Source organism: Rhopalosiphum maidis, chromosome 4 (assembly GCF_003676215.2).
Source record: "Rhopalosiphum maidis isolate BTI-1 chromosome 4, ASM367621v3, whole genome shotgun sequence".
Taxonomy (NCBI): domain Eukaryota; kingdom Metazoa; phylum Arthropoda; class Insecta; order Hemiptera; family Aphididae; genus Rhopalosiphum; species Rhopalosiphum maidis.
In genome coordinates, this window is record NC_040880.1 from 8722115 (window position 1) to 8747074 (window position 24960).

The window sequence follows — 24960 nt, forward strand, 5'->3', positions numbered from 1 at the left end:
TATAGATATCAGTAAAACAGTATTTATTTTAACAATACGAGTATAAGACAATTTTTTTTAATGCTTATAAGCCAAGTATTTTTTGAAATTACTCATCACTAAAATACTCTTTTAGTACCTAGATAACATTATTTAATAATATTACAAGTTTCAACATGTCATGCACATATTACAGAAGACTAATTTGCTACTGATAAATAAATAAATAAACAGTTAGTACTTCATATTAAGAAAAACATGAGAATAACTTATTCATAAATTGTCCATCTGTAATAAATTCAATATAAAATACAATATTAAGACCGGAAGAGCAAATATTTAGTTTATGATACATTTCAACAAATGTTACACAAGGCTTCACCAATGTTTAAAAAACTGAACAAATACTTTTACAAAGTTTGAATATTATATTATGATCACCATATTGCACTGCAAAAGGTAATAAATATCATATTTATTATTATATAAATAATATGCATGTATATACAAGTACAAGTATAACCGTTTATAACTGATATTTTCATACAGAATAATAAAAAAATTATGTATACTGTTGAACCCCTTAAACCATGTTGTAATTAAAAATTATCAGATAGATACACGGACATTAATTAAACAAAACTTAAGTTTTTGTAGCATATATATTATATTATAATCTTAAAAACAATATTTTAATCAAATTACTTAAAACAAAATTTAGGCTACAATGTTAAAATATATATTCTTATAATTTATAATACAAATACCTCGTATAATTATGATTTGCAAAAAAATTATAGATCCATCATTTTATTGAAAAAAAAACTAACAGAATATAAGCGTAATAATATATAATAAATGGGCATAATTAAAAGTTATCCCATTTTATATTTCCTATAAATATTAAATATACTTATAACAGTAGTTCAAAAGAAATAAAAAGTATACTTAAAATAAAAGTATACTTATATACTTTTGAATACCCGACAACTAAATATTAACCAAATTTTAATTTCTAACTAAGATAAAATCGATATAATATATTGTATAAAATAGTAATAATAATAATAATTATTATTATTATTATAATTAGGTAAATGTATGTATGTATATAAATAAATATTTTTAAATTTAATTAATTTAATACTCAAATTGTATAATCGGAGGGTTAGCAATATTGTGGTACCAATCAAATGCACATTTAAAAATTATATGCATTGTTTGATTATTATAATACTATGGTAATTACTAATTAACATAAAAATGTTTTTAAAGTTTAAGGTATTAAATATTAAAAGTTAATATTAAATATATAATTTTGTTTTATTTACCTAAGTATTAAAAATAATTTTGAGGGAAAATAATTTAGTTCCCTTAAAATTTGATCAAGATAACCTAAAAACAAATTTAATTGAAATCTTATCTGCTAATATTAAGTTTTATGATATTCTTAAGTATCAGGTACAATTAGTGTTTGTTACAACTTAACCCCAAAAGAAAAAGTTTTTGTATTTTATTAAAACAAAATAATATACTTCAGGTATAATACCAATATGTATAATATAAAAATAAAATATAATTTAAAACATTAATCACAATAGATGTATTTTGGAAAATGGTTGGAAGTTATTAAACAATAAAACTTATTGAAATGTATAAATTAAAGACTATTGAGATATTAAGCAATGACTGGTACCACATTTCCGGTTTTATTGAGGACCACATTTAACATATGTCTACGTCATCAAGAAATGGGAATTAACCAACCGGAAAAACTAAATACAATTAAAGTTAATCACAATTAAAATTATTTAAGCTCGAGAATAGAAGAAATAAAATCAGATAAGTAGAGATTAAGTTGGCAGGAAGATTGGAATACAAACATTACAAACAATTACTAATTATGACTATAATACACACTTAACAATAATATGATATATTTATTATACAATAATTATATATTTTAAAAGAGGAATGCATTTTTCATTACTGCTGTTGCTATTCAAAAACATTTCCTTCGATAAATCAGTTAGACTAGAATTTTTGCATTACTAAGATACTGGAAGCATTCAAGTGATGTCTAATTTTGATTAGAAATTAAAAAAAAAATAAAAGAAAATAGGTAACAAAACAAATACTAGCAACAACAAAATTGAAATTTGGAAAATGTCTAAAAACTATATGGGAATTCAAAATGTAAAAAAAAAAAATAATAAGACAATGAATACTCTTAAAATTAATCATCAGAAGTCGAAAAAATAATAATATTTTGGTCTAAAGTTACATTTAAAGGCAATGATTGGCAAGGTAGATCGTACTATAATTTATGCCTAATATTAATTAATGTTGCGCGATAATCATTTTTTTTTTCAATTTTGGTATTTTAAGCAAAGTACATAACTTTTTTGGTATCGGCATGTACTGTAATAGCTCGTGCCATTGCGCCTGGTGTTCGATCTTCACTACAGCCAGATTGATGTGATCCTTCACCACTGAAAAATAAATAGATTTTTTTACAAAATATTTCATTTCATAATTTAGTATATGTAGTATGTACTAAAAAATAAATCTTATACAAAGTCTTAGTTTAAGGTCTAAATAAAATTCATTAGGTAAAAACAATGTTAAATTGAATTTTTAAAAAAAATATATTACACTTATTTAAATAAAGAATTGTATGATTCTAAGATTATGTTCTTAAATATAACCAAAAAAACAAAAAATTCACAACATATCATAAAAAAAATAATATTTTTATCAAAAAATGTTTAAGCTATTGGGTAAGTGGTTTTTATATTAGATTTTATTCTATTCTATTAGATTATATTGATAATAATTTTTAATAATTTTAAATTTTGAACAAAGTGAGGAATGTATTGATTTTACAATGATTTTTACAATAATTTATGTTTTTTTCTTGTGTCTGTCCATAATGATTTAGAGTAGAAATAATGCTTTAATTTTTTACTTCAGCCTCTCTTTGAAAAGGAAAATTCATCTAGTGGTAACTTAACCTGGGGGGGGGAGCCAAAAGTAAAAAGTGTTTTCAAAAGCGTTAGGAAATGCCCTAAAAAAGTTACGGAAAAACAGGAATTTTTACACATAACCTCCTGTTTGTGACAAAACTGATTTTTTATTTTGCTGTAACTCTAAAACGAATCATTGTAAATACTTGAAATTTTTACAAAATGTTTAAATTAGTGTTATTCATTTACGATTAGATTTTCCAAATATTTGAACTTTTTTAAGCTATTTATTTATAAATAATTGAAATTTTCGATTTTTGTAAGTTTTTTTTTGAAATGCCTATAAAAAAATTTGACACCAAAAAATCTTTGAAATTTAATACAAGGTTTATAATAAGTTATACTTATCGTAGTAAAAAAAATAAAAATCGTTAGTCGCAATTTTTGTTTATAAGCATTTAAAGTTCAAATGTTTATGAAATTATATCAAAATCGCAAAAATTTGAAGTTAAAAATTAGTAAAATTTTTGTGATTTATACCTAAGGTTAAAACCCAATACAAGGTTATTCATAAGTTTTCCTTTAAGTAACTGTAAAAAAAAATTCCAGCGTCAATTAAGAAAAAAATTGTTGAGCGTATGAAATTTAATTTTTTACGAAATCACGTAAAATAACAATATATTACAATTTAAATACCTTGTATAGGTAATAATATAATATATCCTACTAATTTATCTTATACTGACAAATCATCTCTATTCAGAATCGTTTTTTGTATACAATGATACATGTCATTGCATTCAAATTTAACACATCCATTAGTGACTTACTCCCCATCTCTACTATACAGCAGAGCAATACCCACTTACCCATTTTTTTTTTTTTTTTTTTTAATATATAATAGTATATAATTTTGTTATAGTAAAAATTAGTTTTTTTTTTTTTGTCTCACTTTTAACAAAAAATTGTATGATCATAAATTATTCACATAAAAAAAAAAACTCCAGTCTTAAGTATTAAGGGTGATAATTAGTAACAGGTTAAATCTAGTGGTTAAAACTTTAAGTCACAAAGTCCAAGTACTTTTTAAAATAATCCAAAAAAAGGTTGAGAGAAAATTAGGAATCTTTATTTAAGAGTACATAACTCAGATCAAATTTTTGACTAAGCCCTGAATTATTAAATAGGATGAATGCGTTAAATTTGAATTCAATAATAAATTACAAACATAAAAAATCCAATTTGAGAAAAAGAAATAGATTTATCACTATATATATATTTATAAATAAATATACAATGTTAGTTTGTGGTATTATTTTATACTACCATTAACAGAACTTTTAATTTTTGTATAAACATTTCATTAAAATTTAAATTTCTAACCCTTGTCGCACATATAAATCTTTTATATTATAAATTGCATATAAAAACTTAGCATTTTTACTGTTACTAAAGATAACTCCTTTGACAAAATAAAATGTTAACATTAAACATACATCCATGCAAAACCAATGTATTAATTGCTTTGCACAGAATCTAATATTTTGAATTATTTAACATTTTTCAATACCATCCTATACCTTAAACTCTCTAGGTTTAAATAATTTTGGTTCAAGTACACTCTCAAAAATACCTATTTACAAATACAATATGAATAAATTCAATAATATTACCTGTCATGTTCTTTTTCGACTAAGTGATATCTAGCTCTAAATGCAACTAAGTGAGCATAATAGGCAGGTGCAGGTATAGATACAGAACGTGTACATCTCACATAAGTGTGACACAATTGATACGTTAAGCATTGTAATTCATCTGATTCAAAATGGTTGTCATCCCATAGAACATGATAATGACTTGGCCGACTTGTTCCCTGTTAAAATATGTATTGTTATATTACAATAAATTATTTTTATTATCACAGTAAAATTTTTAAAGAAGATACGAGTTTTAATGTCTGGATAATAGAGGATTTGTATAACAGAGGTTCAGATAATCGATATTCTAATGTATAAATATTATGTATATAACTTTATTTTTATATAATTTAAGATAAATATTATTATACAGGGTGAATTAATTACTTATTCTTAATCAGAATATTTTTTGGAGTATATCGATACATAAAAATCGGAATTTGAACGAGTAGCTAACGAGTTACAACTTTATAAATATTTTAAGTATGGCTCTCGGTTTGATACATGTATTAATATACACATGTACATGTACTTCGTACCTTAAATAATAAAACATACACCAGTGTATTTAATTAGATGTGTTTTAAAAATTGCATACACCCATCTATTTTAAGTAGCCATTTAGTATTCAAAAAAGTATATTTTAAAATCACAGTAAAAAAATATTAAAATATATATTTTAAATTTTTGTTTTATTTCAATTGGAAATTAGGAAAAAAAAAATTAAAAAGTTAATAGATTTTGAAATTATGAATGTTTTTTGATAATAGACCCACCCTGTATATTAAACGAGTAAAAAAATATTATTAAAAATTATTACCTGAATTCCCTGATGACTACATAAGTAAAAATCAAATTCTGTAGGATGTGTTATTCCAACATCAACTGTTGTACCTGCTGGAATATTTCCAGATTTTCCAGATTGTTCCTTTTTGTCGGCACAGAACAATCTAAAACACAAAATATTATTTATTAAAAAAATAAAATTTGAAATTTTTAAAAAAGCAAACCTAGTATGATGACGTTTTTGAACAATAATAAAAGTGATTCCTGGTTTGTAATCACCTTCCAACTTTATACATGCCTCTCGAATAGCTGTAAGTTCATGTTGTAAAACCTGCCAATAAAAAAAATAGTTAACATATAAAAAAAAAAAACACTAAAAAAAAGCTTTAAGGTAATATTTTAAAAATAAATTTTTATACAAAAATCAATTATATCTAAAAAAAAAAAAACTTAAATATCTATGTTGATATTTTACAAATGCAAGTTTATTATCCTTTATATTTATATATAAATAAATAAAATTAAACATACATGAGGAAATTGTCCTTCTGATACTCCATCACGATACAATATAATTCGATGAGGCTTATAACCACCAGTACTCTTGTAAAACATAATTAGAAGTTCTCTAAAATTTAAAAATATTAAATTAATAATATAGTTATATTAAAGAAAGTTGAATAGTGCTACATACCTGACCATAGAACTAAGTTCTTGAATGATTTCTTGTCTGTGTTGCTGGACACGTACAGTAGCAGCATAACGACTGGGATGAGCATCCATAGATCCAACTACTGCTGCAATGGATGGTTTTTTATTATCACCTGCTGGTGGGTGAGTTACATCTGCACCCAAAAATATCACTGGTTCGTTGAATACCTAGAAGAAATTAATTATTTATTGATAAGAAGTCAATAGCTTTATAAAAAATGTATGTACTTTAGGTCTGATGCTTGGTACAAGAATGCTATTGATACCACCTAATTTCACATTAATCTTCAAACATAAATTAGATAATGTTTGAGGTGAAGTTTTATTAACATTTTTTGCTTGAACACATTGTGTAGCCATTCCTAGAACAGTGTCTCCAACTCTTTTGACCTCAGCTAATAATAGTAATAAATAAACACATGAGTTATATTAAATCAATTGGAAACATTAAAAATACTAAATAAAATAAAAATTCTAATACCATATACTGGAGTTTTTCCTGGTAAAACAACAACTACGAGTTGTAATCCAGTGAAAGTTGATTTTAAATAACGAAACATAGGTTCTACTTGATCAGGCCCAGTGGCATATTTACCTAATAAAAAAAATATTTAACTTAGTCAAATAAAATTATAATTATTCATATTATGTTCTTACAAAAACACGGTTGACCAACTATTGGCATGCCAGCATCACTGCTTATCTTTTGGAGTTGTGTAGTAAAATTCCTATAAAATAAATAATATACAGTAAATACAATACTACAAGAAAAATGCAATGAATCTTTGAAACTTCTATGATAATTAAATATATTGTTATATTAATAAATTTGCTATTATAATAATATTGAATTATTTTTAGTTACCTTAACGCATCCTCGCGAACAGTTCTCTGTGGTGCAAAACAAGCTATTGCCCAATTACGAATTTCAACACCGGTAAAGAACTGTTTGCCTCTCATATCCCAAACTCCTTGATTGGGCAATGCTTGTTGTTTAGTTTGTTGGACATTTAATCCACCCTATAATAAACAGTTTATAAAATTAAACAAGTACAATTTTTTAACAGATATTATTTTTATCAAAGGTTACTAATCAAAATTATAAGGGTAATAAAATGTATAGACTATAGTCTGTCCAGTGAGAGAAAGTGCAGATTCTGCGCAATTCCTCCCCACGTCACGATGCTATCAAAACTGGTTCGCCTATGGATGGGTATCATTGGGGAATGCGCAGTAAAACTGATTTTGGTCGGTCTGCGGCGCATTCTCTCACTGAACAGAGTATAGATATATATTTATACCTGATTAGGTAGAGTTCGTCCACCATATTGTAATTTTGGGGGTGGTAAAACACGACCACGCACTTCCATCATGCTATTTGATATGGTAAGACCAAATTCTTGTACATATGAATCATTATTAAAGTCAGCTCGGCGAACCAAAGAATTAATTTCTCGTTCACGATCAGGAGCACTGCGCGCAGTTGCTTTAATCATGGTTGATGTTTGCATGTCAGTTAATTTTTTGATACAGCGTTGACCCGCAACTATGTTACAAACCTAATAAAAGAAGTTTATAATAGTTACTACTTGCTACAAACTAACACTTACTATATTAAAATCCTATCACATATATAAAATACTATGATTATAGATACAGCAGATGCGATAAATTGAAGTTGAAGGGAGATAAAAAATTGCTTCAAGATACTTAAATCAAATTAATCCTATTTAAGTTAAAACTTAAGTTATATTATAATGAAATAAATTTTAAAAAATAATTACGATAAAAACGTTATGATAAACACATACACAAATATTATAAAAACTAAAGACACAATGGTATTATTTACTCTATAAAATAGAAAAATAGTTGGTAATTAATTTCTGATGTTTCAGTAGTGTAATAATAAAAGTTTCTAATTTACCTACGGGTTTAAATACAGAAGTATTGATGCCTTTGACAAAATGCCTAACAGTTTGTTAAGATGATATATTATATATATTCAAAATGTATTATTTTATTTATTAATCAACTAAATGCACAAACCTCCAAAGGAAGATATGTATGTTTATGTTCCTGTCCAACTTGAAGACATGGTAAATGCGGATAACGTAGTTTCATCTTGTATTTGTCCAAGAAATATTTAGCAACTGTGCATTCTACTGTCTGACCATTTTCCAATTGCAATGGAAAACTAAAAATTTTTTCAAAGAATGTATGACAATATAAAGTTTTAAAATTAATTTCTTACGATTGCATTTGAGCTGGTCTTCTTGTAACATTACAAACTCTATATTTTCTTCGCATTGCTCCACAATGTGTAATCTCTATTTTAAGACCTTTAATTTCCTTAGTAAATTTAACTCTTTGAGAATCTGTTAATGGTTTTCTTTGTTCACCAATATCCCTAATATCTAACACTTCACACATAAATTCTATCACTGGTTGTGCTTTGTAAAAAGCTGTTGCTGACACTAAAAAAAGAAATATATCAATGAATTTAAGCTAATTTTATGTTATTTAATAAATTACCATCAATATTAAGCATCATTTTCCATTGAGATGGACGAACAGACTGGTGAAAACCAAACCAAACTTCTCTACCACCGCCTAATGGATGATAATATCCTTCAGGGGAAGAAAAAAATGATCGACCCACTGGTGTGTAAGTCATTGATGGAAGATGTCTCATGACTACATCCAAAGCCTATGTTAAAGAAATATGAAAAATTAACATAAATAATAAATAATAATTATTTTATTATTAATTAAAAGTAAGTAGAATAAGATGAACCAACCAAAATAGCATCGTACGGTATCTGTCTTGTGCGGCCTTCTAATGCTTCTTCCAAAGCAAATAATGATACTTGAGCTAACCATTTAATATTAACACGGAACACTCTATCTTTACCTTCACCAGGCAATGTAACCTAAAATAAAAATTAATACAGTTTAATATAATTATAATATAAATTAAAAGAAAAAACATACTTCTAATTCCATTCGATCATTTCCAATAGGCAATGGATCTCTCGTGTATAGGTTATTTCGACCGTCAAATACAGGTCGAAGATTACCAAACAGCTTACTGTACGCATGGACCATAGTTTCAATAATTTCACGATTAACTTTTCTTGGACATTTATCCGGTTGAATATTAATATCATAATGATGAACATATCCTCGGGGCATTGAAATTTGGAAATGATTGGCACGGAGCACAATTGGTCGACCTTCTCGTCCCAAATTTGGGCGACGTGGACAATTGAATACTATGAATTTATAAAAAAGAATTTTTAATAACCAGTAGTTATTACAGCAAAAATTTACTTCACGACGCTCTTCAGGAAATTGAAAACTTTGTTGGAACTTAGTAATTCACCAAGTTAAGAAACAACAGTGCAATTAAAAATTGTTGCTTAGATTTTGCTTAAAGTATATAATTTATCATAGTCACACATTTGTGCTACTTTTTGGCATATGAAGAAACTACTAATTTTATTCTTTAATTGATAATTTATGAAAGATCCATAAAACCTAGAATTTTGAGATAGAAAACCAACAGAAAATTATAAAAGACAACTACTACATACAAGAACCTTCATATTATCACTAAACCTAATAACTGTGATAAATGATAAACTTTGAAATAAAATCCCTGCGACCATTTTTTATTTCATCATTCTGAAATTGATGAAATACATACGTTCCAACACTTAATTTTACTTCTCATAAATAAACAAAAACAGCTATGATTAATATGACTATGATTAACAATAAGCATTTTAAATTATTATTATGAAATTTTACCTGGTACATCAACTAGTTGTGGTTGCAATGCAGGAGCCTGAGGTTGAAGAACGCCCATTGCTCCAGGTACACCAACTGGCACTGGGGCCACAACAGGTGCTGCAGGGGCTAAAATATTTATTAAAAAAATTATGATTTAATAGGTAATTAAAATATTAATATTAATAGTTAATTATATACTATAATTTATAAAAATAAATAAATTTAAGCTATATTAATATAAATTAAAACATTGAGGTAATAACTCAAATTTCATATACTCATTATTCTTATGTTAATTAGATAGTATTTATATCAATATCAGAACTTAAAAACAATTACCTCCAAGGTTAGAAACCTCTTAGTATGAAAATTCTAAATAAGTAAGGACAAGTTTCATATAAAATATAATTTATAATATTTTAGTATTACAAATGTATTGAAATAGGTTACTGAATTAATTTTATATTGTAACCAACAGTTTAAAAATATATATTTAATATTATTAAAAAATGTAATTATTATAATTTTTTACTAATACCATTAATTAATTAATTTATAATGTCAAATTCTTGGTAATAATAACATTAATTTTGGTTTCATAGCCAAACACATTATTGTGTTCTTCCATCTAATTTCTGAACTTAATATTTTGATGTCTTTCTTCACGCAATTTTTTTACTTAGCCTATGCCTCTCTAAAGGGCTTTTTTCTATAGTATATTTTATCACGCGCTTAAACAAGTGTTTAAGACAGACATAGCCGTCCACATTAATTTTATTTAAGTGATCTTTTAAAATGCTGGCAATGAATATAATAAGTAGATAAATAAGCATCATAATATGAACTATTTACTATCAACATAATATTAATATTCTTCATATTCTGTACCAAGAACTTATTAATGAATTTTAAAAATAGTCTATATTTTTTTGCCTAATTTCATACAAACATAATTTTATAAATTGTATATTCCTATATTTTCATATGTTTGTAGTCATCTTAACTGAACAATAAGAAATAACAATAGAGAAGTTGACTTATCATTTGACCAATTATAATAAGAACATTAAAATATTTATTTTTTATATCGTCAATTTTTAGGGTATAACATATTAAATATCAAAACTTTAAGTATTCATAATTATATGTTGATCATAAATATCACTCCTAATTATCTTTTTAATTAAACACCTCCTCGTGGTACTACGATGCAGTATCTGACATTCTAACTATAAGTGCAACTAGAGCTCTATTTCTGGATAAGCTAAATGATATCAGAAACCCATAAGAGCTTTACCCCTATACTACTAGTATTGATAACATATATAACTGGGTGGGCTAAGCCCACCCAAGCCCCCCCTCTAGTTGCACCTATAATTCTGAAATCAACATTCTATATAATAAGGAAAAATCCTTGTAAAGCTTGCTTTAAATTACAAATATCATTGAACATTATATGAATACATAACAAAAACACATTCTTTTAACTACTGCTATCTATCTAGTATCTTAATAAAATAAAACTATAAAACACTGTATTATATCTTAACATTATACCTGCATGTGTTATCTCTTGTCTTACTTACAAACATCAAAGCAAATTTTCATTTAACAGAATACATTGTGTGATGTTAGTTTTAATATTAGAGTAAATTTAACTATCATAAAATTTAAAGGTAAAAATATTATCGGGGAAATATCATATGCTTTTATTGACATTATTATTTTAAAATGAGTTATAGCTATGTAAAATATTACTACTTTAAAATGTTCATATCTCACTTCAAAATTACTTTAATATTATTAAAGCTAACATCACAAAATGCATTCTGCTGAACACAAATTTGCTATAATGCAAGTTAATAAGACAGAGACAACATATTCGGATATAGCGTCCTTTTCCAAAAATTTTTTTAAGAGGATTAAACACCCACGTAATTATGAATTTAGATGCATTGCATACTCAACATACAGATTGATCAAGCAATAAAAACTGAAAACAAATTAGAAATTGTGGTCAACTCTACTTGAGATCCATTATTATTCCACAAAATTCTAATTTTAATTTCTTCAAAAATAAAAGTATAACAATTTTTTAAGATTTAGAGGAATAAATCAAAAATGTTTAAAAGACTTAGTATTTAATTCCCTTGATCAAATAGTATATTGGAAATAGAATATGTCAACATTTTTATGTTGCACACATGTTAGACAAAGACAAAAACCTATCGTTTCCAATTCTCTAAACTATAATAATTAATGCAACACAGTAGTTGGTAGGTAAATATATAATTTTATTGAGATTTAAATAGGTATTATCTAAGATTTATATAATAAGTATAAACATTATTAGGATCAATATCAAAAATATTTAAATACTGAAATTGGTAATGTTGAATAATAAGTATTTTTTCATAAAAACTAGGGATATTAATTTCCATTCTAAAAGAATATAATTCAATTAATACTTAAGATGAAAAATAGAACCATTAATCTGTCAAGAGTAATTGCCATTCAAGAGAAGACATCTACCAAGTTCAATGTTGACCAATTAATATCAGTGATTAGTCTAGTCTTAGCAAATCATCACTTAACCTGTGGTAGTATGGCTAGAAGCGGTGAAAAACTACTTTTAAAATAGGTAAGTGCATTGTTTTTTTTTTTTTTTTAATTGATTCGAATGAAATAATAAAATGTCGAAAAGCAGAAAATAGTGAGCGGCGATAACGACTGGAGAGCTGATTGATTTATTGCCGCAAAAAAAAAAAAATTTTTTTTAAAAGCACTCATAATAACAAACAACAAAGGGGCGGGACGCAGGCATGAGATACGAAATTTGAGATGGCGAAAAACCCCCGACACCAATGTAGTCTTCGTTACCGCGATATTATTCTGGGAATGGAGGTCATTGCCTCTATAACTCTGTTGATCAATCCGCACACAAAGCTATAAGAAGTATGATAGTGTTTGTGTGTGCGTATAAATGTGTAAGTGTGTACGTATCAGTGAGTTAGTGTGTGCGCGCGCGCTGTGTCTTGTACTCACGTTGGCCGACGGGATACATAGCTTGTTCCGGTTATGACAGCGGCGACGAGCTTACACGCTTAAACGTTTGCGTCAGACACCGTTGGCGGCGAGGATCAACTGAACGGGTGCATTATTAAAAATGAAAATTTAAAAAAAGGGAAAATCGTTAAGATCAAATAATGAAAACACTACTCTCATAAAAAAGGCTTGACGCTGAAAGGATGATTACGATAGCGGGAGAAAAAAAATAAATTAAAAAAACCGCGACGGACTACACTACGACGCGCACGTAGTTGACCCAAGCCCGACGACCAGTGTTGCCCAACTGGATTTCGTTTCACGTTCGATGGTTGCTGTAGTTCGATCGTCGTCAACTCGACAGAATTGAAATATAATGGCCGACGCGCGGGCGGTCACCACAACCGCGGTATAAAAATGCGATGGAAACTATAACCTCAATCCCTGGACAGACCGTGCTTTTATAATTGTGATTCGTGACGTCACGCAACGACATGTTGTCAGCGCTACCGCTACGAGCGCCGCGGTAGAGACTAAACTAAAACTACAAAAGTGTTAAGAGTAAAGACGTAGAGTGCAGGCTATGCAGCCGCTCCCGCAGGGATTTTATTGATTGTTCCTAAAAAAGCACGTACGGCTGCAACGCATCGTAGGCCATAGTAACTATGTCTTTACCATTTTCCGGCTCGAAATCAAAGTCTGCGGGTTTGGTGAGTGCGATAAGGAAACAGACACTATTGTTGAACCTTAAGCCCGTGAAAAAAGTGTTGGTCAAGTTCGATCCTTTTAGCCAAAATTCCGCCACAGCCAGGTAAATTGTTTTCTACGCTCTGCCGTTGTTATGTACGAAACTAATCTTATCATTGAATCGCCATGTTTGAACGGAACGTCGTATTCCATCACGACGAATATAAAATAACAATACCTACCTATTGGTGGTGCATTTATGTCTGAGTTCAGCTTCGATTCGCCATTGCAATAAAAAAATAATTTATCGTTAATATTACTTGATTTGAATAAGTTTAAAACGCGAGTAACTCGGTGTTTAATTTTATGAAGCTCGCGATTGTAATAAATTAGTTGTGATTCAAACAATTAATAACATTTGAACAATGGTTATATAAATCATCTTATTCAATATTTTTATGGTGTAATACATATATATATATATTATACATCAATATACTTATTATGTTAATAATAATTTATATTAAGTCATAGTATAAGCCAACAAAATAACCTTCAATATTTCAAACATAATAAATATCAAAATGTTACAAATTTTCTGTATAATGCTTAAATAGATGTATTTTAAGTTTCATACAATTAGAAATACATTATAACATAATATATATATCATAGAAAATTCTATAGTTATTAATGGAATTTAATTAAAGTTGCAAGTACTTACTTCCATTAAAATGTCCATTGATGTTTTCATAAGCAGGTTTGAAATTAATTTGCTCTTGAGGTACTGCAAAATTTGCGTTTACCTCCATGATTTATTTATTAAATGTTATTCCTAAAACAAAAAAAAATAATATAAATTCAATCCTTAACATATTACATTTCTATGTATATAATGATACAATTTATTTTTATTTTTTAGAAATTTCATGTACCATTTACTATCACCCAAAGTAATCAGAACAAATCCTCAGTGTTTGGTGAGAAACGAAGTTGTTAATGATAGAAGTGAATCAACAGTTGATGTTTCCTTAGGTAAAATACTTAATATTGTATAATGTTATGTTAATAGTTGAATTACATTATATTAATTCAAATTTTTAATTATAGTGAATGGTGAATCAGTGTTATTTAAATGCCAAAATTTAACTATTTTGGAAATTTTTCAACAGTTCAACAAACATATAACTCCCTTAGCACCTAAAGAAGAATTGACTGAAGTTCTTGTGACCAAGACTGATAAGAAAAAAGGAGGAAAACGGTAAGAATGGCCAAAAAAGAACATTATACTACAACAATTATCAATGGATTCTATAATCAATTACCAGCTTTCTCAGATGTGTTTGATGAAGAATCGTGGTATTTATTTGTAATATGTTTTGTGACATTCACGTTAATAGTTGTTTATATTTTATCAAAGTTCATTAAATTACAACCTGTAGATTGGTGATAAATAATATTTTTAGAATTAGTTATTTAAATCAAATTATTTCATTATGTAAAAATCTTGTTATTTATAATATTTTTAAATAAAGAATGCATTTTGAAACTAAAAATATCAGTAATATTTTTATTATTTTAACTTAATTATAGAATTGCTTTTTAAATGTATTCATTTAAATTTTTAAACTTTGATCCCGACTAAATTGCTTATCTTACAAATCAAAAATCTTTAATAATTGATTACTAGCACTGACAATTAAAAGTTTTTATACATTTGTTCTATCTATTTTGTAAATTATTAATAAGTTATTAGCAATTACATAATAAGTAAAATATGTTTATAATACTTTAAAAGAAATTAATCTTAGTGAATTTGATACTTCATTAAAATCTTATAAAATTATTATATACTAATATAAAACACCATTTCATAATTTAATACCTATTGGAAATTTATATTTATTATTATTGATTTAATATTTATAAATTAATGTAATTTAAAATCTCTCTGTATATTATTTTTATACGCGTGGCTAAAGTTGTCTGATATATTATTTTATAAATTAAAACAATAATTATTTCATTCTTCATTGACGTTTTGTAATCTAACTTGCAAAAAAAAATATTTTATTTATAGTATATTAAACTATTTGCTTACTACAATATAATTTATATTATATTATGTCAACAAATATTGGCCCTTAACTCGAAAGTTCATTGAAATAAAATTATATGCTTGTATCGACATAATTTTAAAAATAGGTAAATTATTATTCAATGTATAAAATTATAAATTTAAGCAATTGCATTCTGGGCAAGTAGTTTTCAAGCTATTATTATTATTTCCATTTAAAACATTTGTTATGAATATGGTTAATTTATTCTAACAGAAAACTTGATGTCTAAAATTTTATTTTTCTGTTACCTGCTTAAAAATGTATTTGAATACCATTGTATAGTCTTTGTGTTTATATTTTAAATAGAATGCTTCTATACAGCCATAACCAGAGAGGCCAGATAATAAAAAATATATAATCAGTAAATAATCACTAATCATCATTTTCATAAAATTATAATTTAATATTATAGCAATGACATATCTTTTGAATTTAAAAATTGTATGTAAAATACAAACCTCAAAAGTATAATCTATTTATTGGGTAATGCAAAGTTTTGATGAAAAAACTATTGATTTAAAATACTACAAGGCTCATAGGAATCTTATAGTTGGAGCACAGATTTATGGAATATTGTTTTCAAGATACATTTAATTACAGCATTTCATTTTGTAAATTGAACTAGTAAAATTTAACACCATGCTATGCATATGCTCATTGTATAGTATTATATTATGTTGATAGGTATTAATGTATTAATGATATTCAGGCAATTGGATTTAAATATTGTCAGAAGCTTTTTAAGTGGATAATTGAGGGAATTAATGTTGACCATAAAAAACATTGTGTAAACACCTATGCTATCATAATAAAAATAAAATCATTTGTCAAACATTTCTATCATCTAATTGCACTGTAAAAATAAAAATACCTACTATTTTCAGTAAATTATGCTCGCGCATTTTTTTGCTGAACGACTTTTGTTTTAAAAACAGCTAATCGGCCAGTAACAGACGTCGTTAGATTTTTTCACGATTATTTTAATTTAGGATTCGGATATTTGACAGATAAGTATAGTATACAACAAGTAACAACTGTTCCATGATAGTCGTAGAGCTCAGGTGAACAAATAACAACAACGACGAAATCAGCGTTCGAATGACGTTTAATAATTTATGTAACACTTGTCGGAAATTACATAGCCACCTAGGTAGTAGGTAATACGTGTGATGCCGCGTTGCACTGAGCGAGGAACCCCGAAGGCCCGAAACAGCCGCATCATTACCAACACCAAAATTATTATCGTAGGACGGTATTTTTTTTTTTATTATACATCATCGTCGATAACGAGTGGCTTCAGCGCATGGCATATAAGCATAATAGTAAATACTAATATGTTATAATGGTATTACGGGCGGCCGGCGGCTCTGACGTCGACGATTGTGGATTGCGTTAAACAGGACCGACAAAAGACACCATCGAATAGACGGCGACGGACCGTTTTCGCTCTAGTTTTACGAGTGCAATGAGAAACTACGAATATCATTAAAAATTGTATCGCTGTTTTAAAGTGACAGGCAATCATTAAGAATTCGATTTTCAGACAAGACATGGATAGGAAATTATTATAAAAAAAAATAATAATGTCTATATATAAAAATCCAACCACCCGCCTGCGCCGCGTTTCGTTCGCAACAAAGACTTAAGACTGCAGCCTTCAATCATCGTCTTGGCCACCGACCGGGGGATGTTGTTTATTTCGACGGGGTTCTGTAGGTACTCTACATCTCTCTCCCACCCTCTTCTTCTTCTTGTTCCCTCCGACCTACCTTTTTCTCTTCTTCCGATGGTACACCGGGCGCCGTGCAGTAAAACAAGAACGTAGAAGCACAAAACTACCTCTACGCACGCACACCGGACGGCGGCGGTGGCGGGCGGCACTGGTCTACTGAACCGAAGTCTCAAGGTCAAGGTCTCGCGTGCGCAACGTTTCGGCAGCGGTGTACGATGTAATATTATTGTTATTGTTATGATTTTTTTTCCTCCGTCCAGCCGGTCCCATATTGCGATGTCACATCGGACGAGTGAGAGTGGACAACGTTATGTAATATTAAAATTATTATTATTATTATCGTTGCGTAGGTACAAAGTGGTATACCTATAGAGTTCGCGACGCGGCGGTCGGTCAAGTCGGTTCGTTAATGTGCACCCGAGTGCTGGCTGCTGTGCCGAGACGACACGGACACGGATTTCGTCTTTTACCAGACGGACGAAAGCGATGATCGGACCGCCAAAACAGATTCACTCGACGCGAACACGATCGAACGGACCACGAACGTCCGCTGGTACTGTTCGACGGCTACTACAACGATGCGGCGGTGGCGGCGGCGATGACGACAATAATAATAACAACAACAACAACACGCGCGCGCCCGCGCAGCACTGTCTGTGCATGTACCCACCGCCGCCGCCGCGTCAGACCGACGTAGTTGCATCGCCACCACCGTCACCACCGCTGCCGCAGCCAGCAGCAGCATCGCTCCTCCGCAGTTACCACCACCGCCGCCGCCTCCCTAACGACGATGCCGCCGCTTTCGCGCAACCATCCCTTTGAATGACCGTCAAAAGAACGGCGGCTAGGCCGTTGGGTGGGGGTGATAATCGATAAGCGACCGCGCGCACCGCTCCGGCGGCCTTTGTCAGGGTCGACTACCGAAGCCTCGAGGGGACGACGTGTTGTGACGCGCAGAGGGTTGGCTGACGGCAGCCGAAACGAAAAGCGTAATAATGATAATAATATCATATTGTTATATAGTTTTGCTGAGCACAATATTCTCCGGTTAGATCGGTTTTGAAAACGTTAATCGAATCATATCGCGCAATATACAGTATCGGGTTTCGGGTGAATATTCTTTTTGTCTTTCGGGAAGCCAAATCGTCTGCAAATCGCTCGTATACCTGCCGGCATCTGCTGCGTCGTGGCGGCGGTGAGAATGCGTGTGGTAGGCGCACGTCGACCCGCACAGGCCTGCTCGGCGACGCGTTCACACACGTGCGCTCGCTCGCTCTCAGTCTTTAAGTGGCGTATTAAGTATATGAACATTATGAACATTTATTAACTATGACGCTCAACATGTATATTTCCTATCCATTCACCCCTTTTTCAAGGACAAATCCATGAAATTTGTTCAAAAACAATTTAAAAAAACTATAAACTAATAAAGATCTAAGTACCTGTATAACCTTATAGTATGTTAATAACTCCTACCTAGGAATACTAAATTCGAAGAGACTTTTCTCTATTTTATGTTATAATTGACTTGATTTACCATAAATAACAATTTACCACTTTTTCCTTATTTACCACCATGGCTATGACGATTAGGCGTCATAAAACCCCTTCACCGCGCCACTGTATTTGAATAAAATTTTCAAGAGTGCAACATTTTTTTTTTTTTTTAATGTTATTAATTTATTATAATTACCATTGAATTGTATTTACATTTTTAATACCATAATACAATGAGCCTTCCATTTAAAGAATATTGTAATATTATTTATTATTTATATATTATGCACGAACGCAAAGTTAAAAGAAAAGCTCCCACATGTCGTGGATGTTTTACAGGAGGGGTGTAAATACTACTTACTCTCTCAAATACGCCACCGGCAACGTTGTAGTTGTTTTTATTGTCATCGAGTACGAGAACACGTCCTCTATAACGGGCAAGACGTCCCGTCACAAAGACGGTGCTAAGCAAAGACAAGTAAAGGCGAACACGGTGTATGTGTCTACACAAAATTATATACAGAGCGTTCAGAAACGAGTTCTATGCATTACTAACAGTATACACGACTACATGAATATTAGTTTGTTTTTCTCACTCCGCGTAAGTTATCGGACGCCGATAATATTTATATACGTACGTAATGTTCTTATTTACACGTAATTGATAATTTAGTATTATATTATAATAATAATTCGATACATATTGACGTCGTCGTCGCCGGTTCGCCACTTATCGCGTTGCCCTCTACGACCGATACTGTTTAGTATTTACACATTATACATATTACATGTATATTATACTAGCGTAATTGCTGTAGTGCTAACAACACAGCATCATTGTCTACGAGATGATTATTATTATCGCCACTCGATTTTCGTTCTTAATCACCGGATCGATCGCGTATGCATATAATAATATAATTAATTTTCTCATATATTTTACACCAAATGGAAATTTATAAAATTACAAACTGTAATATGGTATACGACTGCCGTGTATAATTCAAAAATAGGAGTTAAACAGAGTACTTTAACTTCATTTTTAGATATTTCAGCGAACCCTAACTTTTTCAAATTAGCACACATAGAAATATATTTTATTTATGATTTTTTACTTTTTTTACAAAATTACCGATAATTAGTTCTTTTTATGAAAAAAAACTGTTTACTAAATGTAATATTGATAGATTATATACTGTTGTATAAGAATTTTAGGATAATTAATATGTAATATTATTTTTAATAGTTGAGTACAGTTATTGCTAAATATAATAGGTAATATAATTAGGATTTGGGATTGATTTTTTATATGTATATGTTTAGATGTTTAGGTACTTGGATTTTGATTATATGTTTGAAGTTCTAATAGGGGAGTGGTTCGAAGCTACCCACGGTTATATCACGTACCTGTATTAATTAAAACGTATAGTTACAGAGACGATTTGTCCAACTAGAGGGGAGTGGGGGACTTAGAGTGACTTAGCCCCCCAAATTCTATAGATTATTTAAGATTTAATAATAACTTTAGCATAATATAGTATGAGATACATCCTATACAATATGACGTAGAGAATTATTGTAACAGAATAATTCAAAAGTAAATTATATAAAATATAAATATATAGTATTAAAGTTAATTTTTCAAAATGTATTTTTTTAAATTTATTTATTAGCTTCTGATCAAAAACTATTACAGCTCAACAATATTATGATATTTTGGTAAAAATATTAAATTATACATTATGCAATTACTTAATACAACCGTTAAACTATATATAGTTTACGTATTAGGTATACATAACTGAAAGAGAAAAAAATAGAGATATATTATACAGAATACAGATAATGTTACTTTACTTATAATGAGTTACATAAATACATAACAATAGATAAATATGTAATTTAATAATAATATTTTAAGTCATCAGAGATCAGACTCCCAGAGTATTCCAATTATTATTTTTCAAGTCCAGTATTGATATAACCCAATGTAGAGGATAATTGTAAAAAGGCATTTTAAAACTATAATATTATCATCAGTTAACTCAAATCAGTCTAGTAAATTTGTAAATTTTCATGATTTTTTTCAGATCCAAAGTAACCTCTGTCTTCGTTAATAGGTAAACATAAAATCATACTTGTACTTAATTTTAATAAAGGTTAGATAAATTAATTATTACGAGAGAAACGACAACAATTTATTCTCTTCTCGATATAATTTTACTTTATTATTATTAACCTATTGGTAATTGATATTTCATGAATTTATTTTAATATATCAAAATATTACGACTTTAATATTTGTTGTTGTGAATGTGAATTGTATAATTAAATACTACGGAAATAAGATATTGATAGGGTTTAGCAGGGACAGTTAATATTATAGGGGCCTCAGTGATCGATACTCACAACTCTCACACTGAGATGCCTCTGAAGTTAACCTGAACCTTAGGTTAGTAAAATCGAGAGTCACTTAAACTATATAGTACATATATAGTATTTACATAATATTAAATAATATGATGACATGATGTCATTATAATTCATAACCATATGACATATGAATAAGATATTTTTATACCTACGCGGCTGCATTTGAATACCCTGAATACCCAATACCTAAAACCGGAATTACACTAATTTCTGGCTTCTGTTACTAATTTAAAAAAAAACCGATCATAATAATATAATGTTATCAACATTATAATACAATATAATATCATCTATATTTTAACCATACCAGTAAAATATTATGTTTATTGTAAATAAAAAAAAAAAAAAAATTTGATAAAAGAATAAGAATAATATTAATATCGTAGTGCGTATAGTAGTTTAGGATTGAAAAACAACCAATTTCGTGATACAAGACATGAAAGTGAAAAAAGTTTGAGAGTAAACAGGATATCAACTAAATTTTTCGACTGTTTAAATTTTTTATTAATTAGTAGTCATGAGATACATTAATAAACACTAAAATCTATTGAAAAAACCTGAAAACGATATCGTATCTATAGACTGATTTTTTGAACATAATATATAAATTATATAAGTATACCTTTCCCTATTATTAATTTATTATATGTTGGAGTATACTTTTTAATTTCTACATAGGTATTCGAAAAAAAGATTAGCAAAAAAATATAGAACTGTTGACAATTCAGTACATTCTTGGCTTTAATCACTCTTTAATTCTTATTTAATTACATTTCTAACAGCAGTGTTACTTTTATTGACATAAGTACCACAAATAAAATGATAAATCATTGCAAACTTTAGCTAAAAATATCAGTTACCTAGTATTTCATATAATGGTAAGAATAATAATAAAAAAAAAAATAATATTTACTTATACTTTGTTACAAAAATGTAATCAATATATTTGTATACTTATTATTGTAGATGTATGATTATCGATTTGGACCTATGAAACCTAACTAGTATGAAAATCAATTAAAATTTTATTCCATATTCATGTTCATGAAAATAAAATTATTAATTTTTATTTCTAGAAAGTAGACACTATTATAATATCCTACCATGTAGCCAGGTGTTAAAATTGAATGTTGATAATGATGGAAGAAAGGGAACTATGAAAAGAGAGTATATATTGCCATAAACAAGCGGTTCGCGAAACCGTGACGTAAATTATCCGTGTATTAAGTTCTATTGTTATTGGTGTTTTCAGTAAAATAGCGGTTAGTTTTTGGAACAAAGTCTTAGAAAATATCTCATATAAAAGTAGGCTGCTATAATATATATACAGACATATACAACTATATAAATATAATACGTAAAATACGAAACTAATAAAAGTAAACGATAAATATTATTATAATAGGGAAAAACTGGGGGAAAAATAATATATGTTCTTTATTAAGTATTTCGATTCTATGAAAAAGTTTCTAATGTATTATTTTGCAACTTAAATAATTTCGTATTTTTATTTTGGAACAATATGTTGTACTTACATAGATTATATTATGTTTGGGTTATAGATTTATCAATTTTTTTATTCTTTAAGATTTAAACTAAACCATTTTTATCTATTAGACAATCTATATATATATATATATATATATATAATATATTATATCCACTCTATATAATAGTAAAATCTATAAAGTAATATAGATGTGCATCACGCATTATTATCGTATTTGATATTTCTATGCTTGAAAAACATTGATCAAGCCATTAAAACTAATAGAAGAATTGGTGTCACACATAAGTCATTAAAATAAAAGGATAAGCGAGAAGGTTGACTGTATCAGGGCCTGGGGGATGAAGGCCACATAAGAGGTCTTAGTTGATTTAATGAGTAACAAGCTGCATTTAATTTATTAATCTTCGAAGATAAAAATCTATGTAGACATTAACTATAATAAATAATTTTGTTTGAACATTTTAACTCTACACATAATGATTACATAGAAATAAAAATACATTACACGCCAGTTGCCAGATTTTGGTTGTATAATAAATAATAACTTAATTTGATAAAAAATATAACAGCCGTCAGCCAGTAATTATCAAAGTACCTATTTAAGTATGGGTACACGCAAACTAAAAATATAATTTATAAGACTTTGATCCTTCCCTAAACAACACTGGGCAGTGAAAAGGGTATAGTTTTTTATGCTAAAACCCATTCTATCGTAGACAATATTTGTCAAAAATTGGTTATTTTATGTGCATAATATATAGGTACACTTACTGCATGTCCAGCGTGTTCCGTTATATCTTCATGAATAAAATAAAATATTTAATACTGTAATTAATTACCTATACGTTTCGATTGTTATCCTTAACAATATAAATCAATACATTCTATATAAGCAAATAAGCAATTGTCATATAGGTAGGTGCATTTATAAAATTTATCATCACTATCAAAAATTCAATAGAGAATAGATATTTGTATTACTTGTTATTATTATATCAGTTAGCACCTCGGTATATACTAAATCAGATATATAGACTATAGAAACAGCACTGGTTCAACACGGAATTTCTCTTTTGTATTTTGCATAGGGACTATGGAGGGAGAGCTAAGGGAATATTTCATACTTTTAATAAATATACTATTCCTATAATTATGAACATCACGATAACTAATAATATTTATATTTATTTGTCTATAAATAACTCAAAACGAGTTTAAATATTATCTGTTAGTCTACAATGTTCTCAAAATTATATTATGCATAGGAAATGTTAACATAAGCAATCAGTGAAATTAAAGTATTAAAGTATCTACAGTTTTTTGGTTTTATGTTACCATCGACCAAAAAACCAAAATCGAATTTTTAAAAACTGGTTTTGCGTAAGTATCCTTAAATTTATGTTTGTTTTACCCTATGATTTTGAAAAATTCCAATAGTTTTACCTCTTAAAATACAAACTAAAAAAAGTTTTCTATTTGAAACCATATTCAAAGTTAAAAATCGAAACATTTTTTGTTTTTTTATGACATTTATACAAATACAAAAATACAAACTCATCTGTTCTAAAATCAATACATATATTCATCGCTTCGCTGAGAATCTAAAATATTTATCATAAGATATATAGCTACCGTTATGAATAGATCTATTGACTTAATATTATCGTCATTGTAGTTCCATATCTGACTGTGAAGTGGTTATGTTTAAAGTACTTGAATTCTCTGAAGAATTTTAATTTGATTCATTTTGTTTATTACTTAATAACTTGAATTTTAAATAATTTAACAACGTAGTTACAAAACGACTTCGTATAATAACGATTTGTTTAATTAAAAAAAAAAATGAAAAACCATAAAAATTAGTGTAAGAAATAAATTAGAAAAATACTTATTTGGAACATACACTTTAAAATTATGTTTATTATTTTTAAGTCACATATGGCTGTAACAAATATATTTTTAATAAAATTTCACACAATTTAAAGAACTTCAAAAACGTTTC

The 24960-nt window shown here is 28.2% G+C and overlaps 3 protein-coding genes across 3 annotated transcripts; 2 read left to right on the plus strand and 1 right to left on the minus strand.

The window, feature by feature from the left end:
• Positions 1–1899: 1899 nt before the first annotated feature.
• On the minus strand, positions 1900–18134 carry LOC113548469 (protein argonaute-2). The gene is made up of 19 exons (XM_026949361.1): positions 17556–18134; positions 14391–14501; positions 9953–10060; positions 9134–9414; positions 8941–9072; positions 8675–8849; positions 8394–8616; positions 8189–8336; positions 7441–7698; positions 7005–7159; positions 6797–6867; positions 6621–6734; positions 6368–6534; positions 6123–6307; positions 5960–6056; positions 5653–5759; positions 5463–5592; positions 4619–4818; positions 1900–2471 (listed from the first exon to the last, which is right to left on the minus strand). Exons 2-19 carry the CDS (start codon positions 14476–14478, stop codon positions 2363–2365), a joined length of 2748 nt encoding a protein of 915 aa, XP_026805162.1. The 5' UTR covers positions 14479–14501; positions 17556–18134; the 3' UTR covers positions 1900–2362.
• Positions 13526–14971, plus strand: LOC113548470 (39S ribosomal protein L53, mitochondrial). The gene is made up of 3 exons (XM_026949362.1): positions 13526–13790; positions 14589–14701; positions 14777–14971. The coding sequence occupies exons 1-3, from the start codon at positions 13645–13647 to the stop codon at positions 14929–14931; spliced, it is 414 nt and encodes a 137-aa protein (XP_026805163.1). The 5' UTR covers positions 13526–13644; the 3' UTR covers positions 14932–14971.
• Positions 14899–15354, plus strand: LOC113548472. Its single transcript, XM_026949363.1, has one exon. The coding sequence runs from the start codon at positions 14934–14936 to the stop codon at positions 15114–15116; it is 183 nt and encodes a 60-aa protein (XP_026805164.1). The 5' UTR covers positions 14899–14933; the 3' UTR covers positions 15117–15354.
• Positions 18135–24960: the final 6826 nt, after the last annotated feature.